We start from the raw sequence: 21,494 nt of genomic DNA, 5'->3' as shown, positions 1-21,494 counted from the left end.
TTGTGTAAAGCACAGGTTTTAAAGTGAAAATGGGTTGTATCCATTTGAAATAATCCAGGAGAAGCTGGAGAAACGTACTGGCACTCTCATTTCTATTTCTGAATCACTCCTTTGTCTAGGTAAGAAGTTCTTAATACACCATGTTATGCATATAATCTTGGAACTGTGTGCATTAGCTTCCAGTTACACCCAGTGTCTTGTTCACTTTCAAATTAACTTTCTGGAATAATAACCTTTTTCTTGCACTGTGTATTCTGAGCACTACCCTTTCTGCCTTTGCATCCTGTTAGGGGCGCAGGAAGGAACGGTTGAAGGAGAAGATGGGTTCTGTAGTTTGTGTCGAGGAAGAGGAGGAATGGACGGGGGGGGGGGAGGTGAAGCAAGGCCTTGTATGAATTTTATAATTAGTCTGCAGGAAGATGGATTATGAGGAGATATGCATGAGACAGAAAAAATACATGGCATTTAATATTCCTGTGGGATTTTCGGACATCCAGTGTAGTTTGGCAGGGTATCAGCAGCAGGTCAAAGGTAGTGGTGGCAGCAGAATTGGGATCAGGTAGCGGCAACTGCCCATTTTCCTTGTGCTGTATGTAACTGCATGCTTTGGATATTGTGCGTGTTCTGGGTGCTGTGCCTGCTGGGACCCTAGTTCCATACTTTCCACCTGCATACCAGACCCCAGCTCCTTCCTGTGACAAACAGGGACCCACTCCTACCTGCTGAAGCCCTCTGAGCTCCTGGCCTGGCAGTGCTGGCAGCTCTCTGCTGTAACTACTGGTGGGAGGCACTCGCCCCGCGCCCTGGAACTGCGACTCCCCAGTGCTGCTCACAGAAGTGACTGCATCCCTGCGTGTGCTGACCTGAGATGTGGGGCAAGCTCTTCCATAAAGTTAGTAGCAGTGACAGCTGCCTGCATTGCAGGGACTTGTCCGTGGGCAGCGGGGAGGCAGTTGTGAGGGTCAGGTAGCAACTCGCTGCTGGCACCGTGTACAGGCTGTGTACGGGCGACATCTGAACCCTCGGGCTCGGTGCATGGGTCCTGCACGCAGATGTGTTCCTCGGAGTCTGTTTCATAGGCAGTTTCAAACTGTCCAGCCCTTTCTTAAAACAACGGTGAGGGGAAAATGGTCCAGGCTGCCAGCTTTTAGATACTAATTTCTCTGCAAATTTTTAGCACCGTTTTGGTTTCTTGAGAGGTCAGGCTGAGTTCTGGAGGACTGGGCACATCAGGGTACCCTTTTCCCACCACACCGCTGCTCTGTCCCATTTGCCAGGCTGCAAGTCTTTCAGGAATGATACTTTGCAGCAGAGATGTGAGCTGCCAGAATAGCAGATGATAATTCTGCTCTGTGTGCTGTAGTGTCTGATAGCACCAGTGTTAATCAGGCTTCATGTATGGGTCTTGGGAGCACAACTGAATGTCCTCCAGCCCTTGCCCCACCTACCCTGCAGAACAGCTAAAGAGACCCTGAGTGAGGGCTGCAGGGGTAGGGCTGGGTATATTTTACCTATGATGGGTGCAGGGGATGTATCTTCTGCTCTGCCCTGGCCCCTCTGCAGCTCACGGGCTGTGTGAAGGAAGCAGGAGGAGCAGAAGCTGGAGGGGGGACCTGGGGTAGGCTCAGGCAAGCTGGGATGAGGGAACGTCAGAGCAGGTTGGTGGGGAGGCTGAGCTTGGGCAGGGAGCAGGCTGGCATGTCTGGTGAGGGATGCTGGGAACTGGGAAAAGGAGGAACAGGGCAAATGGAGGTGAGGGGGGGGCGGGCAGAAAGGGACTGGACTGTGAACAGGTTGAATCACAGAATGGTTTGGGTTGGAAAGAACCTTTAAAGATCATCTAGTCCAACCCCTCTGCTGTGGGCAGGGACACCTTCCGCTAGACCAGGTTGTTTAAAGCCCCATCCAACCTGGCCTTGAACACTTCCAGGAATGGAGCATCCACAGCTTCTCTGGGCAACCCGTTCCAGTGTCGTAACAGACGTGGAAAAGGTTGAAGAGCAGAAGCCTCCAGAACCAGCACCACGAGAGCATAGTCCTTGCAGAGTTTGTAAGGAAATGCAGATTTCTTGGGTCTTGTCTTTACTTTTGCTGTAGGCAGTTATCTGTTAAACAAAGTATTTTGTTATCTTCTGGTATGGATCCACAGATACTAACACACTCTCTTTGCTGTCGGTTATTTCTGTGGATGAAGTAGCAAGCAGACAGAAACTTCTAGCACCTCTGGAAAAATTAGGAAAATTATTAAGCTTTCCTTTTTAAGCTCTGGGAAGTTAGAAAATGTTAAAACTAAGGCTGCATAATGAAGCTTAAAACACAACTGTTTTATTCACGTGTTACAAGATTTTTTTAATTACTTCATCACCCCCTATAATTTTTGTTGGAATTCTGCCTCATTCATTTCACAAGATAGACTTTCCCCAAGTCCAATAAATCTAGTAAATGCATTTAATGTAAATTTGAAATCCAGTAAATATAAAGCCAGTAAATTTGATGGCCAGTTCAAAAGTCTGTCTTTTTCCAGGAAGGAGAGCTAGAAAGGCATTGAAGTACTTGCAATACAGTAAAAGATACATATAAAAATTAATGATATTTTTCTAAGAATTTTTTTTTTTTAATTAAGAGGGGAGTGAGAACTATCACACTGAGAATGACTCCTCAAAATGTGTTTTTCAGTAAAATACTTGGGTTGGGTTTTTTTTGTGGGTTTGGGTTTTTTTTTTTTACTTGATAGTGTGCTTATGAAGCTGTCTTGTTTCCATTAAAAAAAAAAAAAGGGAGGTGTGGATAGAATATAGTTGCTCAAGTGTGTGACTCCTTTGCCTTAGTGGCACTCACTGCTATAGAGGTTGCTTGTTAGCTTGAGCATAATGGGGGATGCCTGATCAACCACATTATTTTTTATTTCTCTTTACCTTTTGACTTTACAAATATGAAATGCTGTGTTTTGGGTGAAAAATCAACTTTTGGAAACTTTTACAAATAAGACCATTGAGCATGAGGAGTTGGGTCACTGGCACAGGGAAGCTGTAGCCCTGGGCGTGAGACTTCTCTGCCATGGAGAGAGACTCACGTCTGGGGTTTTTCCTAAATGGTCGTGTTAAATATTGGGAATATGACCTTCTGCTCTGTGTATCTTACCACAAGATTGTTTATTATGTTTGTGTCTTTTACATAACTAAGTATTCACATGCTGAAGCATTTCTATACTAGACTTTACTTTTGTCTTCTGCTAAACTGAAAGGTATTTTGAAACAGGTGTCCCCTGCTTGCCTTGTCTGGCTTACAAAATTGATGTGCTGTAAGCAGATACTGTTTCTGAACTACCTCTTCAGTGCAGTAGGGAGAAATGTTTTCCAATCAGTTTCAGCATTTTTCCCACCTCTCATAAATCCAGTGATTTCCAGGTTCAGTATGTTGCTTGGCTTACTGCCCATGGAAATCACTGCTCTGTGATGTGTTGAGGAAGTTTACTATGCCTGGGTGCCATTTTGGGCAAATAAATCTTATCACTGAAATAATCTTTACATACTTGGAGACCACTATGTACCTGTTTGAATCATAAATAAAGACTGTAATGTTAAATGGTGTCCTGGTATGTTTTGAATTTGACTTCTGAAGTTGTAGCCTAGGAAAAAAAAAAGAAAGGATCAAAGAGGGGAAGATAAGTAAATAAATAAATTCCAGGTTCACAAGTGAGAGCCCTGAAAAGATTAAATTAATTTAGTTCAAGTTGCTCTACTTGCCCTAGCTTGTGTCTGTACACTTGGATACAGAGGTCTGACTTACGTGAGGTCCACCCACATCCAGGGCTAAGACAGCATAAGCGAACTTTTGCCCTAAAGCTGTATGGCCATATTAGCCTTAAGGGTTTGTCTTTGCTGGTAGACTCCACCTTATCACGAAGGTTGAAGCTCAGATGCTTGGTAATCACAGGGCTACAAGAGCTTTATCAGCCAGGCTTTCTGCAGGGTTTGTTCGCACTAGTATTTCAGCTCTGTGCCAGTAGGAGACGGCTTTTGGAAGAGGATTTGCACCGCACAGCCTTCACCCATCTAATCTCTCAGGTGAAACTCATACGGGAGAAGTACTGACTGCCGCCAGAAGGAAATCAGTTGCAGAAAGTCCTTGAGGGAGAGGAACGGTCATGAGCCAGGCTCTGCTTGGACCTTGGCCCGGGGCTTGTTCCCAGCCAAGGGCGGATCAGGCATCTGCTGGCTCTCTCCCTTTTACTGAGGACTCTCTGCGTAGCCTTGGGGAGATACAATACTACATTAGTTGATGAAAGCATATTTGTAAACTTTTTTTGACAAACATGAAAGCTATAAAACATTATCTCTGTCTCCTCCTTCCTCTCCTCCTCCATGAACACTTGAATTTCTTTTAAAAATAGGCAGCATGCATGTTGTTGTAGCATTGCCAAATGCTGTGGAGTCTGGAGCAAGCCTTGGAGTACAACTCCTTTGCTCTCACAGGGCAGCAGGACCACACTCGCATAGTGTGCTGGGAATGGCATCGCAGCTGGGTGAAATTTGTGACAATGCTGTGCACCCCACTCTGGTAAAACTAAGAATATCATCTCATGCTAGGGAATCCAGTTAAATATAAAAGGAATGCAGATTGTCTTCAATTAGAGGAGTAGCATTTTAAACCAAATAATTTTTCAGATTATGTGTGTTTCTCTGTTTCCTGAAACAAACCTGAAATATATTTTTCTTTTTAAGGATAGGGAATAAAGGAATTTTCTTCCTTCTCTGTATCCTAAAAAGCCCTAAAGCAGTCATCTTTCTGGTTATTACCAGGACATCTAAGTGTCTCTGGCTGTATTTGAGTCCTGGCAAGGGCAGTTTGTTCTTTCTGCATTAATGTCAGTAAAGATTTTTTGCTGGAAAGTGGGAATGTGTTATCTGAGGATTTTGGAATAAAAAATTATATTACTATTAATTATATTATTATATTATATCTGTCAGAATTAAATAAAAGGAAGACTTAACCCTAATGGAAGACAAAGATGGACCACATAGGAAGAATTTCAGTCTGTTGTGGGCATCCTGTGTGCTTTTTTTCCTCTTCCATCCAAGCAAGGCTGTCACTAGTTAATTCAAGTACTTCTCACTAGCACTAGATTAACTGGCAATAGTGAAAAAAGTTGTACATTACTGTGAAAGACAGTATCGAACAAGACAGGTTTTAAAAGAAGACTTAAAATAGTTTTCTAAATTTGAAATAATTTTTCCTTTAAATATTTAGATTGTGATTTGTCTTTGTGACAACCTGTAATGAAACCTAATGTTATGCTGTATTAATTTCAGAAACTAAAATATTCACGGGGTACAGAGTTCTGAAGAAAAGTCAGACTACTGCTCTAAGTGAAGCCATTAGCTGAGAACAAGTAACCAAAGTTTGCAAAAGTGATAAATCTGCTTTTGACATCAATAACCCCTTGTGCAGGTGCAGGAGGAATGTTTTGTTCTTTTCGTATTCTGTTGCTAGAGTTTGAGTCTACAGAAAACAATTTAAAAAGCTGATAAGCCTTTAAGAAATGTAAATGCAGGATGTTTGCAGTTTTCTATCTTACAAATAAATGCTATTGATTAGAGGCCGAGATTTTTCCAATTCTTAATTCTCAAAGGATACATTTTTTGAAATAAGACAAAACACAAACTATTTCAATTGATAGCTATGGATTACTTGCTATTGATGTAGTCTCAGTTTTCGTAAATTTTTAATTTCTTAAATGGAAAAAGTGTTTTATTTGCTTATGTATTTCTGAAGTTTAATAGTGTTTTCAATTTGTTTTTTAAACCCTTACGCATATATGATTATAATTTTCACTAAAATGCAGATTATAAGAAATTATAGGTAAGAAGTTTAATGGTCCAGGTAAATTTGAGTATCAGTTGCCATTCTAATATCAAATATGGAAGTTAGGAAAGTGAAGAAATGTATGCTAACATAAGTAGTTTTAAGTGTTTATACAGTGCTATCTCTAATGTAACATAAAGGCTGCATTTAATTGCAGATCAACTAGTGGCTGATAACGTCTTAGTGGTTTGTTGCTAGGGTGAGTCAGCTTTTCTCTAGTAAAATACGAAGTACACAGCAAACAAGACAAAATAAAACTGGTTTGTAATGCATTATCACAGGCTAAGATCAGTAACTTTTAAAAGATGTTTTAAATCAGTTTTCTTGCCTTTTACATCTGTCCTGACTGCAAGTAAAAGTACATCTTTCTGCTTTACTTGCATATGGCATAGTTGAAGAATCCAGTGGAGACATCCAGTTTTTTTAAAGGCAGTGAAAATATATTGAACTAAGTACTAATAAAGTTTCTAAGAAAACATTTTGTGTGTACCAATGTGTGGTGTTTATTTGCATGTGGTTTAAAACACATTTAGGAGAAGCAAATCTTGCATCTAAGTTGGTTCTTTTTGTCTAACAGTGCTTAACAAAAGCTGAAGTCTTACTAGCATACATCATGTGATGAATTTGAATTCATCCCTTGCTGGCTTTTGTAGATGACTTGGACACTGAGCAGTAGCTGTGACGTGGAGATGAGTCGTCGTAAATGTTCTCCAATGTTCCACAATCTGCTTTTCTTCTCTTGTTCTTAAAGGTGTGATACAGGCACATCCCCAGCACATCACCGAGAAGATAAGACAGTAAAACACAGCCCAACTCTTCTGCCCTCAGATACCTCTATTAATTACGCTACCGGTTCCTTTCTTTACAGGTTTGTTTTAGGCTGTATCTTCAGCTTCTTAACTCTAGGCAGATCCCATGGTGTCACTTTTTTCAAACTACTATCCTTGCATTGATACTATGCTACAGAAGGTCGTCTTTACTCTCTTGGCTTTTGTTCACAATGTTATTCCTCCAGCATAATGTGGAGGAATGATAATTTGTTAAAACTTTTTCTATTGATTTCTATGCTCAACAGAGCCAACACAGTAACTCTGAACTGTAAAGCATTTACATTGATAGACCTCTTCTGGGGAAAATTCCTCTATTTTATTGATGTGTCAGAAGTTTCTTCCATCTTCCACTTAAGCACTGTTGGGGAAGATCATTTTTAACTGGTTGATTTCCAAGTAGAAGCTCATCTACCATCTGCTGGGGAAAAAATAGTAAGCTGCTGGTTATAGCTTGACAGCTACAGGCAGGTCAAGGGCACATGCTTATAATTTTGCTACAGTGATTGCTGACTAATTAGCCACAAGGAACTTTCTGAGAATTTTCTGTTAAGATCATTTTCTTCTCTCCCATTTTGTTAATGAATACAGTGCACCCAGCTGTGAGGCTCTGAGTGATGATTGCTATTATGGATTTATCTGTTCAAATTCTGCTTCTAATTTTAGGAAGTTATATTCCTTGTCTTTAAGTTTCCAGTGGTAAAACTGTAAAAGGACAAGTTATTCCCCAGCAAATGTTGGGAAATACATTAGCAAGGTTTTATAAATGCTGGACTACAATAGCTAGCTGTATTAGAGGAGGGAAGATACTGTTCACAAAAATAACCATCTGTAGTCCACATACAGTAGAGGAACAAATGTTTGGATTACAGTTTTTTTGTTAGCGTGGTTTAGAAGTGGTCTGTTCTCCCAAGATGATGCTTTACGTTACTGTTACTGTGGTCTGTTTTAGATTACCTATCTGTTAGGTTCCCAGTGCAGTCCAGAGTATGGCATTAGGTAGATGTGTGGGATAGACTTGCCTTCTTCCCGTTTCCTCCTACACATACATACCTTGTGAGGACATGGAAAAGCTAATCTGGTCTGTTCAGATTACTTACTGTGAGATGTACCTGATTGTACCAAACTAGGGCATCTCCTTGCAATGCTAATCACTCTTAAGTACACCTATTAGAATAGGGATTGAACTGAAAAGTTGTCCTACCTGTTCAGAGACTGTATGCATATATATGTATATAAGCTTATAGATAGGCATGGTATCCTATTGTTCTGTGGCTATGGGGTTTAAAGATTAGTTGTGATTTCTTGTTCCTCACAAGCAAAGCTTTCCAGCTAAAAAAGCATATGTGGTGCTTGCACTTTTATCCTATTATATAAACTTTTATAACAAAATGCAATTAGAGGATTTGACATAATAAAGGCTATTCCTTTAGTGTTCAGTTGGCAACCAGTTTTAATTTCCAACACTTCAGGTAGAGCAACACGCTTTTACAGTTTTAACTGTTTTAACTGTAGTTAAAAATTTCTGTCTGTTTTTTCCCTAACTGCACAAAATAACAAGATTAAATGGGATAACATTATTTTGGGCTTTAAATCCACTTGCTTCTCGCAGTGGAAAGCTCTAATCTGGTCAAATCAGGGTCTAGCAGACCAGTCCAGTATGTACCAGACTTTATGATAAGCTGTTGCCCATATGTGTTGTCATTGTCCCCAGGAGACAAGACTGGAAAGCTGCTGCTGTGTTTCAGGTATGGTACAATGTTTTGCATTAGAAAAGTGGATGGAGGAAAGATATTTAGTCTGTGAAATACTGTCGACACTAATCTTTTAAACAAAGGAGCTTGGCGTGGTGTTGTCAAAGGAAACTAAACCTGCTGTTTTATTTTGCCATTGTTCTCTTGCACAGAGAGTCTTTTGGTCTGCAAATGACCGCTGACATTATGCCACAGAAATTGCTACAAGGAGAATACTTGGTACTTTCCAGATCTTGCATCTAAGCCTGGCAACGATGTCGTGGCTCCATTCCGCTGTTTATGTGCCACAGCGAATTGCTTGTGTTCATTTTGCAAGATGTTTTCATTTTAAACCTTCGATGGTTGTCTCTCTTCCTAATTCTCTTTTTTTCTCTCTGTTGCTGTCAGTTCAGACAGACCGTATCTATCAAACAGGTTGTCTGGCTGACTTCTGTGCCCCAGACTCAAAGATGCATGAAATGAACCAAAAGGGGAGGACAGGATTTTGAAGATGTAGGAGATGCCTGCCACAGAGGGATGTTTTTCTGCACTGTTAGAGTTTCAAGCTAAACAGATGGCATTGAGAGAGGTGAAGCGGAGAGGTCATTTGAAAGTTAGTGGTAGTATGACTCCCAGGGAGCTTGAAGAAAATAGTTTCAGTAACTCAATTACTTGCATGAGATCTCAGTGATGATGTGGGCAGGAGAAGGGGAGGTTCCAAATATGTACCAAGTGACATGTGCTACATCTGACAGTTTTGCAGAGTTAGTGGAGTCTGAAAAACGTGGGCTTTTACGGTGGAAAAATGTTTCTGGAAGTGTAGCATCTTCAGTGTTCTTAACCTGCTTTCTAGTATGCTGGGTCAAATCCAGTATATAGTTCTCCCTATCTAAATTCAGCTGCGGGATTGTGCTTTTTGGTTTGCTTTTTTAAAATAAATGTTACTCTTAACTTTCTCTCCTTTGGTGTCATGGGCTTTCTCAAGCAGCTACTGTGTTCTGCCATACAGATCATTGCATGCTGGGGATGGAGAATTCCTTTCTGTCCGTGTGCATGTTTCATAAGGCTCTAGTAGCAGTCCTGAAGTTCATAGTCATTTCCAAGGAATGTCAGTAGTTCTACCAACTAATTTCAGGAGAAGTGCAGAGCATGATGTACTCTACCAATATCCCTCAATGATGGAAAGTATTCCTACCAGTTGAGCTCAATTCAGGCTTGTTGGCACAATCTATATCTTTATGCTAGAAGAAGGGCATCTCTGTGTGCAGGTGATGCTGCCTTTTCACTGCCATCCTTTGCCATATTTTCCATCATGTGAGTTATTTTTAATTTTTGCCAGAGACCACTGCTGGAATTTGCTATCTCCAGAAGGCTTAGATTTTCTTTTCTGATATCTTGCAGCATCTAAATTTAAGGACAACCCTGGCGAAGACTTTAAGATGCTGCTTTTAAAGTGTATTGTAATAGTGTCTAGCAACAACACTCCCATTGTGCTAGGTAGTTTACAAATATATAATGCACGGAATATATCCTGAAAAGTTTTGGAAGTACTTTGTATACAATTTGGTCCTGTTAATTGGTGCTCCAAAGAGACCAGGTAGATAGAATAAACTCAAATTTGTTTGCCAGTCTTTTGAGTATCAGTACCTAATGTTTCCACTACTTAATCAGCTACCATGGTCTGAGCTGGACAAGATTAGCCTCAAAATTAATGTCTGCATAAGGCAAAGGTGGAATATGTTTAATGAAGTAGTTCTTGTGGGGGGGAAATGCCAAGTCTCTTTTAATTGTAATTATTTCCTACACCATTAACGTACAGTTCAGATTTAGGTTTTCCAGCAGGTAAAATCTATAGAAAATAGTATGCATTTTAATATGCTTCCTTCTAACTAGTAGTGTAAGTATGTAATTTTGCTTTAGCCTATATACAACGAAATAATATTGAAGTCATTCTTGTAAACAGCATACACATCCTGTCGTTGGCTTTGCTTCAGATGTTTCTTCACATTTGGCTAAGTTCAAGTAATAAATTGCTGAAAAACTGGAAGACGCTCTGGAAGCAGATTAATCATCTGACTCAGTATTGTCTTTTAGTTTGCCACAAGAAATCTTTCCAATCTATGAGATCATGGATTAACTGGTTGGAAAATTTAAAGAGAGGCATGAAGAACATTCCCTTTTTTTTGCTGCCTTCTCTTTGAAACCTGCAGAATCTCAGCAAAGCATAAATGGCAAATGACTCTTCTTTCCAAGCTTTACCACAAATATGTATTATGATGAAAAATCAGGCATCTGAATTGATACCTCCTTGTTTTATCTAATTTTGGACATTGTAGGTGGCATTTATCTCATGAGATGTAGATTTACATGTTTGAGACAGTGATTTAGACTTGCATTATAATCCGTGAAAAGAAATGAACACTTGTAGAAAGTGATTAATTTCAGATTTCTAAAAACAGGTTGCATAAATTTCACCTTAAAAGTCCTTTATCTTCCCATTGATGAAAAAGAGGCAGTGATTATTTCTGACATGCTATCGATACTACCCATGTAGGTGATGTCTGTTCTGTCTGTTCACAGGCAAAAGCAGTGGTAGTGACTGATAAGTAGATGTAACGCTTCAAGGCAAATTGTTTGGATTTGTAGTCTCCTTCAAAAGCCTTTCAAGATGGTGAACGTTTGTGGGTTTTATGACCGCTAGATTGCAAAGAGGTCACCAAATCTAAGTATATTGACACTGTTAAAGAGTCACAAAAAGTAACATATATTGACATAATGGTATCCTTATTATATTGTAAAACTGCAGTAAGGTTTATGTATTATTACCGCAAATTTCTATCTATGTGGATTTCTTTTAAAGGCATGCTTTTTATTTCCTTGGATTCACCTGAAGTGTTTGGAGGATCTTTACGTCATTACTATAAAGCGCTTTTCTCTCAGTTACTGTAACTGTACAGCCAAAGCACACTTGTAACCCAGCTGCTGTGTGAGTGCATGTGTGGACCCTGTGAGGGAAAATTTAGCCCCAGACGGGACCACCCCAAGGCACAGCAGTTGGTGGCCTCTTGGCACCCCCCCAGCCACCTTCCTCCAAATCCCTGTGCTCCCCTCTCAGCCCACTCTGTGCAAGTTCCTTAAGGATATGCTTTATCCATGAGAAAACATGGAATTAGGTGCTATAAAATGTATAGTCACTTTAATATTGGCTTGGGAACAATAATAATAAGATGGCTCTACTCTGAGTCTAAATTGTATTACAAATGTGTGCTAAAAATTTCCTTGCAAATGTTCTTTGCTGTGAGGATGAACTGTACACTGCAGAGGCAGATCACAGTTAGGCTAACAATATAGCTTTTGCTCTTGTTGGCAGAGTAGATGACATCTGTTGTGACTTTTTTTGTTGTTATTTGGTTAGTTTATATCATTAATTTTTTTTTTCTTTTCTGATACCATACCCCTTTGCTTATTTGGCTGCATTGAAGTTGCAATTTTATTGCTCAACTTGCTCGGATGTAATAATCTCAACAGCAAGAACATTCCATCCTCTACTTGCGTAACAAACACGTTACGCTTATTTTATAATTGAACTTTGCATTCTTCAGAAAACATAGTTTTATTATATTTTGTGTCTTTTCTAGCTTACTTGTATATGCTTGCAAAGGGGAGGCAAAGTGAAGTGTGACTGGACTCTAAGGAATCTTGTTTTCAGTTGCAATCTTACTGAAAGTTATTACAAATTTTATTCTTTTCTACATCCTTGGAAGGGAACTGCATCCAGCAAGGTAACCACCATAAAAAAGCAAGTTGTAGGTTGCAGCAAGGATGAGGGTTACGTTCCCAAGGACCAGAAAGAACGGTGATGGTGGAAGGCGCAGACATGCTGTGTCCAGAGGAAGGGTTTACTGGTGCCCGTTGGTCAGCAAGGATGCAAGGGGAAGAGTCACAGTGGCAGCTGGGAGAAGGGGGAAGAAGAAAGAGAGATGTACCTCTTAATAGTTGTTAGTGGGAGTGTTTTCTTACGGGACTGTAAATAAACCAGTGCCACTGATTTACTACTTGAAGATTTATGTTTGGGCAAAATTACTGTTTCTACACACTTAAAAATTAGTGAAATTGATACTCTAATGAGGATGTTTTCTTTGGTAACAAGGGCTAGATCATTTTAAGACCAACCAATTTCTCCCTGGGTTTCCTTCTCTGCCCTGAATTTTGGAACTGGCTATTTCTTGTTGACTGAATTCAGAAGAAAACTATGCCCTGTCGTATTGAATTTGGCTGAATGGCTGAAGTTTGAATTTGGCTTGTATTGGTTAAATCAAGCTTTTGATTTGGTTGCCTATTGTCCAGTATGCTAATCCATGTTATTTCCAGCTGAGTTAAAGTGTAAAGTCATTAGAGCAGCGTGGGCCTTTTGTTTGTACAAGGAAAGGTTAAGTTCTGCAGGCAGCTCATACTGCTGCCAGCATGGCTGCTAATCTGAGTTTGGGGATTAATTACCTGTAACAGCTGCAGGACAGAGTCCTGTGCTGAGCAACGTCTGATTAGGCCAAAGTTTGGAAAGCTTTGTCATGGAGAAAGTTTTCCAGCATTTTTCAGGAACTTGAGTTCTGATTTAGTTTGTTCAGAACCAGATACTTACATTACCACTATGTTCAGCCTAATAATATCCTAATGTTGATATTTTAAATATGCTCTGAAAATCCTATAACAAAATTAACAAGCAATTTAAACTATATTAGCCTGTTGCTATTTATGGAGGTCAGTATCGTTATAGTCTTTGTTTCTGAGTTGTTTCCAGTTCAGCTTTTGGTAAGCACAAATAGCTATTGGGGGTGTGAGGGGTAAGGAAGCCAAAACACAGTTTATGAACAGATTTCAAAAACAATTTGTATTGGGGTGGTTTGGAGATTTTTTTTTCTTTTTTTTAATTTTAAATGCAATTTTTCCCCAGACCCTTCTGATTGAGAGTTTGTGTGTATTAACATTTTTGGACATGCTTTTAAATGCATTGAGAAGCTGTTTGTTTCCCAGTTTGAAACACTTACTTTGTTTTAAAATTCAACACTAGTTATTATTATGCATAAGCCATTTAACTTTCCTTTTATGCCCTTGTACAAAAGAAGTGGAAAACTCTGGTTTGGAATGCAGGAGAATTATGTACACAAGAAATGAAAACAAATACTAGCTTCTTCACAAAGAGAGATTGGCTTTGACAGGAGAAATATGTGCTGTGGACTTGTGTTAAGAGTGAGGGAGAAGTCAATTATGATTATAGATCGTAGCATTAATATCCATTTTTGCTAAAGTATAACTTATTAATTCTTGAAATGAAAGCTATAATCCAATCATCATCATCACTTGACTAACATTACTTAAAATGATCCAGTGAGTTAATACCCAACTTTTTTTAGGTTTCAAGTCCACCTAGTTAAATAAAACCTTGCAATTCTCTTTAAAAACTGCACAATTTTTTTTCCCTAATAGATACTGACTTTGACATCTTTGGCTTTGCTTTTGTCTTCCTTTATTCTTCTTTTTCCTAACTTAATATTGTAAGAAATTACAGTGTTTCTATGTGATAGGAACTGCAGTGGAATTAAAGTGCTCATTTAGGAAAAAAATTCTTATTACTAGTTTTGGCTGGAAAGAATGTGTAGTCCTCCTCAGGGAGTTGCAGGCTTTAAGCTTCTGTGGGTTATTTCCAAATAATGGGTGAATTGTATGCAAAGTAATGACCCTTTTAAGAATTTGCAGGCTAAGAGTACAATTACTGAGTAATTCTGAATTTATTTAATGTTTCTATTTCAGTCTGAGGGAATGTTCTCATAAAGCTGCTGGTATGAATTAGGAGTTAGCAGATGGGCTTAGTATCTGTTCTCCAGTCTGTGGACAATAACTTGAAAAAGTGTAAGCCTATCTGTTGCTTATCTATGTCTAATGTATATTTTCTATCACATGTGTGAGAAAGAAAAATCTGGAAGGGTGTGTAGCATATGAGAAAGTATAGCTCTTTACCTGAATGCCTGCCAGTGCTGGAATGTTGTGTTGAGCAGAACAGTAAAGGGTGATGGTTGATCACTCCGGTTCAGACATGTAGATAATTGATAGTGGGGCCCAATTAACAATAAGTAGCCCTGAAGCCAACTTCATAATCACATCTTACTTAAGTACTAATCTTTTTTTTATTTACTTATTTTTATTTCCATCTCTTCCTTTTGGTCACTTAAGAACTTTCTTCCTCAAGAGGTCATTAGGTCTGAGAAAAACCTTGTTTTTACCTGCAGCCAGATATATAAGGTATTCCTTGATGGTTATACATTGTTGATAATGCATCTTTTTCTGCTGTTTTACTTAGATGACAGTGCCTCTGCTGCAAGCAGTATGGAGGTAACAGATCGTATTGCCTCTCTGGAGCAACGTGTCCAGATGCAGGAAGATGACATCCAGCTGCTCAAATCTGCCCTTGCTGATGTGGTTCGACGCTTGAATATTACAGAGGAACAGCAGGCCATGCAGAACAAGAAAGGACCTACCAAAGGTTTGCATTTCAGATATATATAAAATAAGTAGTGCAATTCAATGAGAGTTTTGTATGTATAAAGTAGGTTTTTCTTTAGATCTTTGAAATACTCAAAATCAACAAATCCAACTCAAAATACATTTGCAGTTTAACCTGTTAAAGAGAACACATAAAAATCCAAGTGGGTAAATCTGTGAGCCTTCTACAGTTCCCATGAACCAGCAAAGCATTTGCATATTCTTAGTGCTTAATCCACTCTTTACATTTAATCATGGCTACCACTTCCTGACTTTTGATCAAGATTAGTTTATAAACTAATGCATTTAGGGAATGCATTGTCTTTCGTGGGTGAAAGTCCTAATAGGCTTTTTTTTTTTTTTTTAATCCAAAAAATGAATTAAATATAAGTAAAATGTAATTTTAATTTAATTAAAAATGTCCTAAGTGTCTTTGGATGGTGCAGACATAACCAAAGACAGAGCTATGAGGTAGCACAGAGGTGAAATGACTGAGGAGATGGTGCAACAACAGCTGCTCAGCTACAAAGGAAAGGTAGAGCTGCGGTTGGTACCTGACCCTGTTGCAGTGCAGCAGATCCAGAGCCAGCGAGGTGGCAGATGTGACAGACGTTGCTACTCAGCGATATGCTGCGCCCATGTGCTGCAGTGTGCTTTCTCTTGGTTCCTGCTCCGCAAGATCGGCTTTGTCTGTACACAAATCAGAAAAGCTGGAGTTGAACATCCAGTGCTTCACAGTAGTAAAGGTTTATTAGAACCCAACTGGTGTGATTTACTGTAGTCTGTGAGGCTGCAAAAGCCTGGGTGACTGCCTATCTGCAGTTTAGCAGAAATGCACAAGGTATTTTTGAGTAGTCTTAGGAGTAAGAGTGCTGGCAACCTAGATGTGGAATGAAGGTATGGCTGACTTCACAGGCTCTCTGTTATCTAAATTAAGAAATTGTTTCTTTTAGGGTCCTGCTAGGTATTAATATAAATTAAAAACTTAATTCACATCAGAGGTATGATATGTAATTATGGATTCATAATTTTCTCAGCTGGGAATTAGGACTTCCTTTCATCTCGGTTATATATTTGTGACTTTGCAATAGATATTTACTTCTAGGCATTGATTTAACAGAATAGGTACGAAACTACTTAATTTGCTGAACTGAGATGTCGTATTTGTTATAATGTTTTGTGTCTAGAGATGAGGAAAGGAGAAAGGGACAAAATTACAGAGCCAGATCAGTTGATATCTGGCCAGATTAGCCAGATATCATACTATCTGTTGGACAGAATATGCAGTAAATGTCTGTGATCTGGTTTTCCTGTTCTCTTCCCTTTCTGTTGTATTCTCCTCATTTTATCTTTGACTGCAAAAAAAAAAAAAAAATCAAATAAGTTAAATGTTACTGAAGATAGCCTCCACTGTAATAAAATGTTCCACCAGATCTGGTTGTACAAGGGATTAAGAGGCTTTATGTTGCCTGTAAAATAGATATTATCTGATGCATGGGGGAAATAAAGTCTGGTAATTACTACTGAGTTGTAACCAAATCAGTTCTTCATGCCTGCTGGCTTTACTTAGGAGAATACAGACCAGATATTCATGGATTCTGTGAGCAGAGTTGAACTAAATCAGGAGATGCTTTCTGGGTTGTGGCAGATTGTTAAAGCCATAGTTCAATGTACAATGAAGAAAAGCTGCTGTAAGCCTATCCCTCTGCCTTCTATGGCTGTTTCTTTGTTTTTTTTTTTGTTTTGTTTTGTTTTTTTTTTTTCTTAAATGTATATATGGCATGGATACTTCTTTGTGTGTGTGTGTGTGTGTGTGTGAAATGACAGTGTAAGAAGTTTTACTTTGTGATAATGCAAATGGAGGACTACAGATGTCAATTGCTCTTTCACTACAAATTACTGAAATGAGTCCTGATAATTGCCAACTAAATCCACCTAATTTCTGGAAGTAGTTGCTACTGTAACCATTTATGTAAAGAACTTTAATTTTACTCATTACTGTATGGTCAGCCTTATTAAACATCCTTTATAGAATCTGAAGTATCCTGATCATTTGTTTCTTCCAGCTGCTTTGTCAAGTATGATACATTTCACATGATGGCCTGTTTTTCCTACAGTAGGCACAACTACTTTATAACGAATTGCACACAATTACTTGGCACAAGACTAAGCTCAATTTCAGTATTTTAACTTGGAATAGCATTACAGAGGCTCCTGATGGAGACTGTTAGGAGAGGGGTTTGCTTAGATGAGCGAAACTGGCATGCTGGCTTCTAGTGTTTTAACCTCTTGGGCTGTATGGACTCAATCTGTTTTCTTTCCATTTATCATTTAATGACTAATTCCACATTTAGAATTGTAAAAAGTGGAATTTGATCTCACAGTGTCACAAAAATCTTGTCCATGCAAACTGGGGTTTGAAGCCTATTGTATACTGCTTCTTTCATTTGATCTATAGATGAAGTAGATCAGGATTAAAACTGTTTGTATGTCAGGGGGAGGTTGTGACTTTGGAAAAACAGGATCCCCAATGTACCATTTAAAGTCTGGAATAAGAAGTTTCATGGGACCAAAGGCTACATTTTTTCTGAGTACTTCAGATTTAAAATTGATTTAAAGATTTCAAGTTTCAGGCTTTCAAACCTATAATGGAAAAAAAGCTTGAGCTTGTTTTCAGTCTTTGTGTTCTTATTTTAGACTTGAGCTAGGCAGCTTAAAAGCAGCGTATATCACAGAAAGTGAGCTGCTTATCTTAGCCATTTGTGGAGCTCCTTCACTAATGGTGTTTTGGGTTTTTGTTTGGGTGGGTTTTTCCCCCCTTCCTTATGTAATTCAGCTACTTAGCGGAGTTCAGTATGGCTTCCTGCCTTTGTTTTACTTGTGTTTGTTTTTCTTTCCTTTTGCAATTATTGGTTTGTTTGTAAACTTAACAGCCCTATTAATCCATAGATCAGAGTATGATTAAAAAAGCTGCTGCTGAGGCTGATAAACATGTCAGTCCTGCTACCACAGGTAAGACCTCGAAGCAACAGAATGTTACTGACAAAGCAATAATACCAACTTGTTTGAGTTACTGACTTCTAACAGCAATGACTTGTGTGGGGTTGTTTGACTGTTATGTCAGTTACCACTGGTGTGAACTAGCTGTTGTAAATAAAACTAAATAGCTCCAGAGTAAATAGTGGATTAACTGAAAAATGTATAGTTTTTCTGTGTGCTGTGTAAGAGCTTCATGAAGTTGCTTTCTACACTAGCTAGATTTTTAAATCTCTAGTTGCAGAAGTGTGGGTTCTGGGTTGGTGCTGGATTTGAAGCAAAACCTCTGTTAAAGGTTGCACGATTTATTCCTGGCTGCTGCTAGTTTCGATTTAATAAAGTTAGGAGAGTAAACAGACTCCAACTAGTTCACTCCAGCTACTTTTTACTTTTTTTTACTTTGGTGGGACTACCCCCCGTGCTGCCCAGCGCTGAATGAACATACCTACTTTACAATCTCACTGATTGTGGAGTCTGTTTTCCGCACGTCAAGGCATTTTTTAATATAGCTTTAATGAAGGAAAATATTTTAATCATTTGTTATTTAACTTTAATTATTGTTCTAATTTTTGATCTCAACGCCTCATTGAAGTTTTGTGAGCTACAGAAATCTTGTCAGGAAACAAGTCCACAACTGCTCAACTGTAGCTGTCTGTGATTCTGTAGTATGCAACAGAATCAGTTTTATACATAGAGATTAATTACAGCATTGCAGCAATTAGTCAGAAAACAAGCAGCAGAGCATCCAACATGAAACTGTAGAAACAATTTAATTTGGAAGAATGAAAACTGTAGATGTGAATAGGATCATGATATCTGAATCCCTTCATCAAAAAAAAAAAAAAAATAGAGGCATGAGAAGCCAAAGTGCAGTAAATTTTAGGTGTTTTGTATAAGCTCTAAAGACAGCATTAGTCTGTTAAAAAACATCATGGAAGCCAGGGCTGGAAGGCACCCTGAATTCATTTAAGTCTTGTTTAGCCTTTCCTTAAAGCTTACCATAAAATTAGAGAGCCCTTGTTCTTCCTGTCCTCGGTAAGAATGATGCTGTCTCACCCTATCAATCTTCTGTGGTTATAAGATCTCAGATCCTCAGTGAGCATGGAGAAAATTTTCTTCTTTTTTTTCTTTGTTTACTTGTTCTCATGTCATCCTTCAGTCTTCTAAGCCAAATGAGCCTCGTTTCTTCAGTATTTCCTTATAGGTTTTTTCTAAATTTCTCTCCTCTGAACAAATGAGTGATGAATACATAACAAGTAAGTGTATGTTCTAATGAAGTTTCAAGACACAGTTTGTCTTGAAAGTTGCATTCCCAAGTAGACCATAATATTTACTGACCTAATCTTCTCATGGCACAGGCTTTCACATCTATCTTCTCTTGTTCAATATATGAAAACTTCAGGTGAACAACTCAATAAATGCTTGCTGTCAGTGCTACAATAAGAAGTTATCATAATATAACCTAGAACTGTATACAGTTGGTAATATTTTGGTTTAGCTTTTTAGATTATTTATTCTCAGCAGGCTTTTTTCGAAGAACATTTCATAGGTATTCTCTCTGCCATCCTCTCCCAAGTTCAGTGAAATTTTATCTTGTGTTCCTTAAGTGAGATGTGACTGCTGCCTTCTCTCAGGTGGTGTTTCTCTGAACCCAGAGACTTTTGGCATCTTTACAAAGCTGGCTTGTGATAAAGTTCTGTCAAATTCCAAGTGATTCAAGCTTTCTTCCCTGCTGCAGAGAGAGCACTAGTCATGTTTGCATCTGTGTTTTTAGGCTATGGTCCACTGTAGTTTTCCATGTACTTATTGCTTGCAGCTTTAACCACTGTTTTTGCAACTAATTTCTAACGTACTTGAATGGGACTTTTCTGTTATGTTAATTATAGGTACGACATGTATATCCTTTTTTGAGCCAACATTTGATCAGGAGAACGTAGGTAGATAATGTTAGCTCATTAAGTTCACTCTTCTGCTGATTTCAATTGCTTTTTCTGACTGAAGGGTAAAATTCCTTTCTGTCAAACATAAGCCCACATTCTTTGAAAGAAGACCTTTTTGGGGCAGTAGGGATTTCTTAATAGATCATTTGCTTGTGGAAGACCTGCAAGAATGTTGAGGGGTGAAGAGCAGGAGTTTCTGAGACGGCAGCCTGCTTTCATTTCTAGCACTCCTCTGAATGCTATCCAGGTGGGCAAGAGACTGATGCTCTTGTAAGAGAGCAGGATTGTTTTCGGTGGCAACGACTACCTTTCCACTTACCAGTAAGCTCCTTGAGCTAAGACAGAGTTTTACAGATGAGAGAGGTTGTAGAATTGTGTGCTTAAGCCATATGCAGATGATTTGCTTGATACTATTATTATATAATTATATTATAATATAATAATAATTAAAAACATCTTCCTTGTTAAAACCCTTATCTATGGTGAGTTTGGCAATAGTGAAACAAAAATGGCATACTGCACAGATACTTTTAAATATTCTAATGTTTGCTGGGGAAAAAAATGAAAAGCAAATGAAAACAATGATTTCATCTTATACTTGTTTTACAGCAAGACCGCTGGTACAAACCCTGCCTTTAAGGACTACTGTTAATAATGGAACTGTGTTACCAAAGAAACCAAGTGGCTCTTTACCTTCCCCATCAGGAACCAGAAAGGAAACTGTATCACCAGCAGCAAAAAGGTACGCATCTATTAGAAACCTTACAATTGCAAAATTGAAAACATGGTATATCTCCTCTTTGAAGCTTCTAGACATGTAGGTTTTCTTACTTGCAAAGCAACAGTCTAAATATTTAGTTTGGAAGGAAAAGGAGAGATGGATTTCATTCTAAGAGGCTTTAAACTTATTTGTCCTAATTAGAATTAAGGTTATTACCATGAATATTGGAAGAATGCACAATGCTTGATCTACTGGTTTGTGTTATTTTCTTGCTACTACTGTCTAGCATATAGAGAATAAAGCATTTCTACTGTGCTGTTGCACAGCATGACATGAAAAGTAGTGCAAGAATTCTTTTAGTAGCTAGTAGAAAATATGTAGTCTGTAGAGAAACTGTGCTATCATTACAAATCAGTATGTTACCTTTGGTGGTTTTCTCTCACTAAAAATTATCATAGAAACTGCATGCGCAATGTTAGAAGCATCTCAGGGAGGGGGAAAATTCTATGCCTAGCACGTATTTACGCAAATGAAAACATCCGTCTTAAGATATCTTACCATTAGCATGTATTTAAGTCCTTTTAAAAATTACTGCTCTCTCAATTTGCTTTGTGTGTGTTTAGTTGTTTTAAGTGGGCTACATGTTTTATATATCTAGATTATAAGGAACGCAATGGATAGGGTGCGTCAAGTTCAAGTTACGTGTGACAGTTATTGTGGTGCTAATCTGCTGTATGGTTTGCCTATAAAAGATAATAGCTTGGGTTTGTGGTTTTGTTTTGTTTTGTTTTTTACATTTCTTTTGTTGTGTGTCATCCTCAGCTTTTTGTAGTGA

General features: G+C 38.6%; 1 protein-coding gene and 1 long non-coding RNA gene across 17 annotated transcripts in view; one reads left to right on the top strand and one right to left on the bottom strand.

The window, feature by feature from the left end:
* EML1 (EMAP like 1) overlaps positions 1-21,494 on the top strand; it is a 131,078-nt gene that overhangs the window by 60,008 nt on the left and 49,576 nt on the right. For 8 of the 16 annotated variants that reach the window (XM_069783487.1, XM_069783492.1, XM_069783490.1 and 5 more), the window contains exons 2-4: positions 14,781-14,963; positions 17,912-17,974; positions 20,548-20,680. In XM_069783487.1, the coding sequence (XP_069639588.1) occupies positions 14,781-14,963; positions 17,912-17,974; positions 20,548-20,680 (379 nt within the window). Of the gene's footprint in view, positions 1-8,347; positions 8,441-14,780; positions 14,964-17,911; positions 17,975-20,547; positions 20,681-21,494 lie in introns of those variants that run through there. The other 8 variants (XM_069783494.1, XM_069783488.1, XM_069783493.1 and 5 more) reach the window with 2 other exon arrangements.
* Positions 12,125-14,787, bottom strand: LOC138685429 (uncharacterized). Its single transcript, XR_011324676.1, has 2 exons — positions 14,704-14,787; positions 12,125-12,377 (listed from the first exon to the last, which is right to left on the bottom strand). It is a non-coding gene; the product is annotated as an uncharacterized lncRNA (long non-coding RNA).

The sequence above is a fragment of the Haliaeetus albicilla genome, chromosome 5 (assembly GCF_947461875.1).
Source record: "Haliaeetus albicilla chromosome 5, bHalAlb1.1, whole genome shotgun sequence".
NCBI classification, from domain to species: Eukaryota; Metazoa; Chordata; class Aves; order Accipitriformes; family Accipitridae; genus Haliaeetus; species Haliaeetus albicilla.
This window is presented reverse-complemented; position numbering and strand designations above follow the sequence as displayed.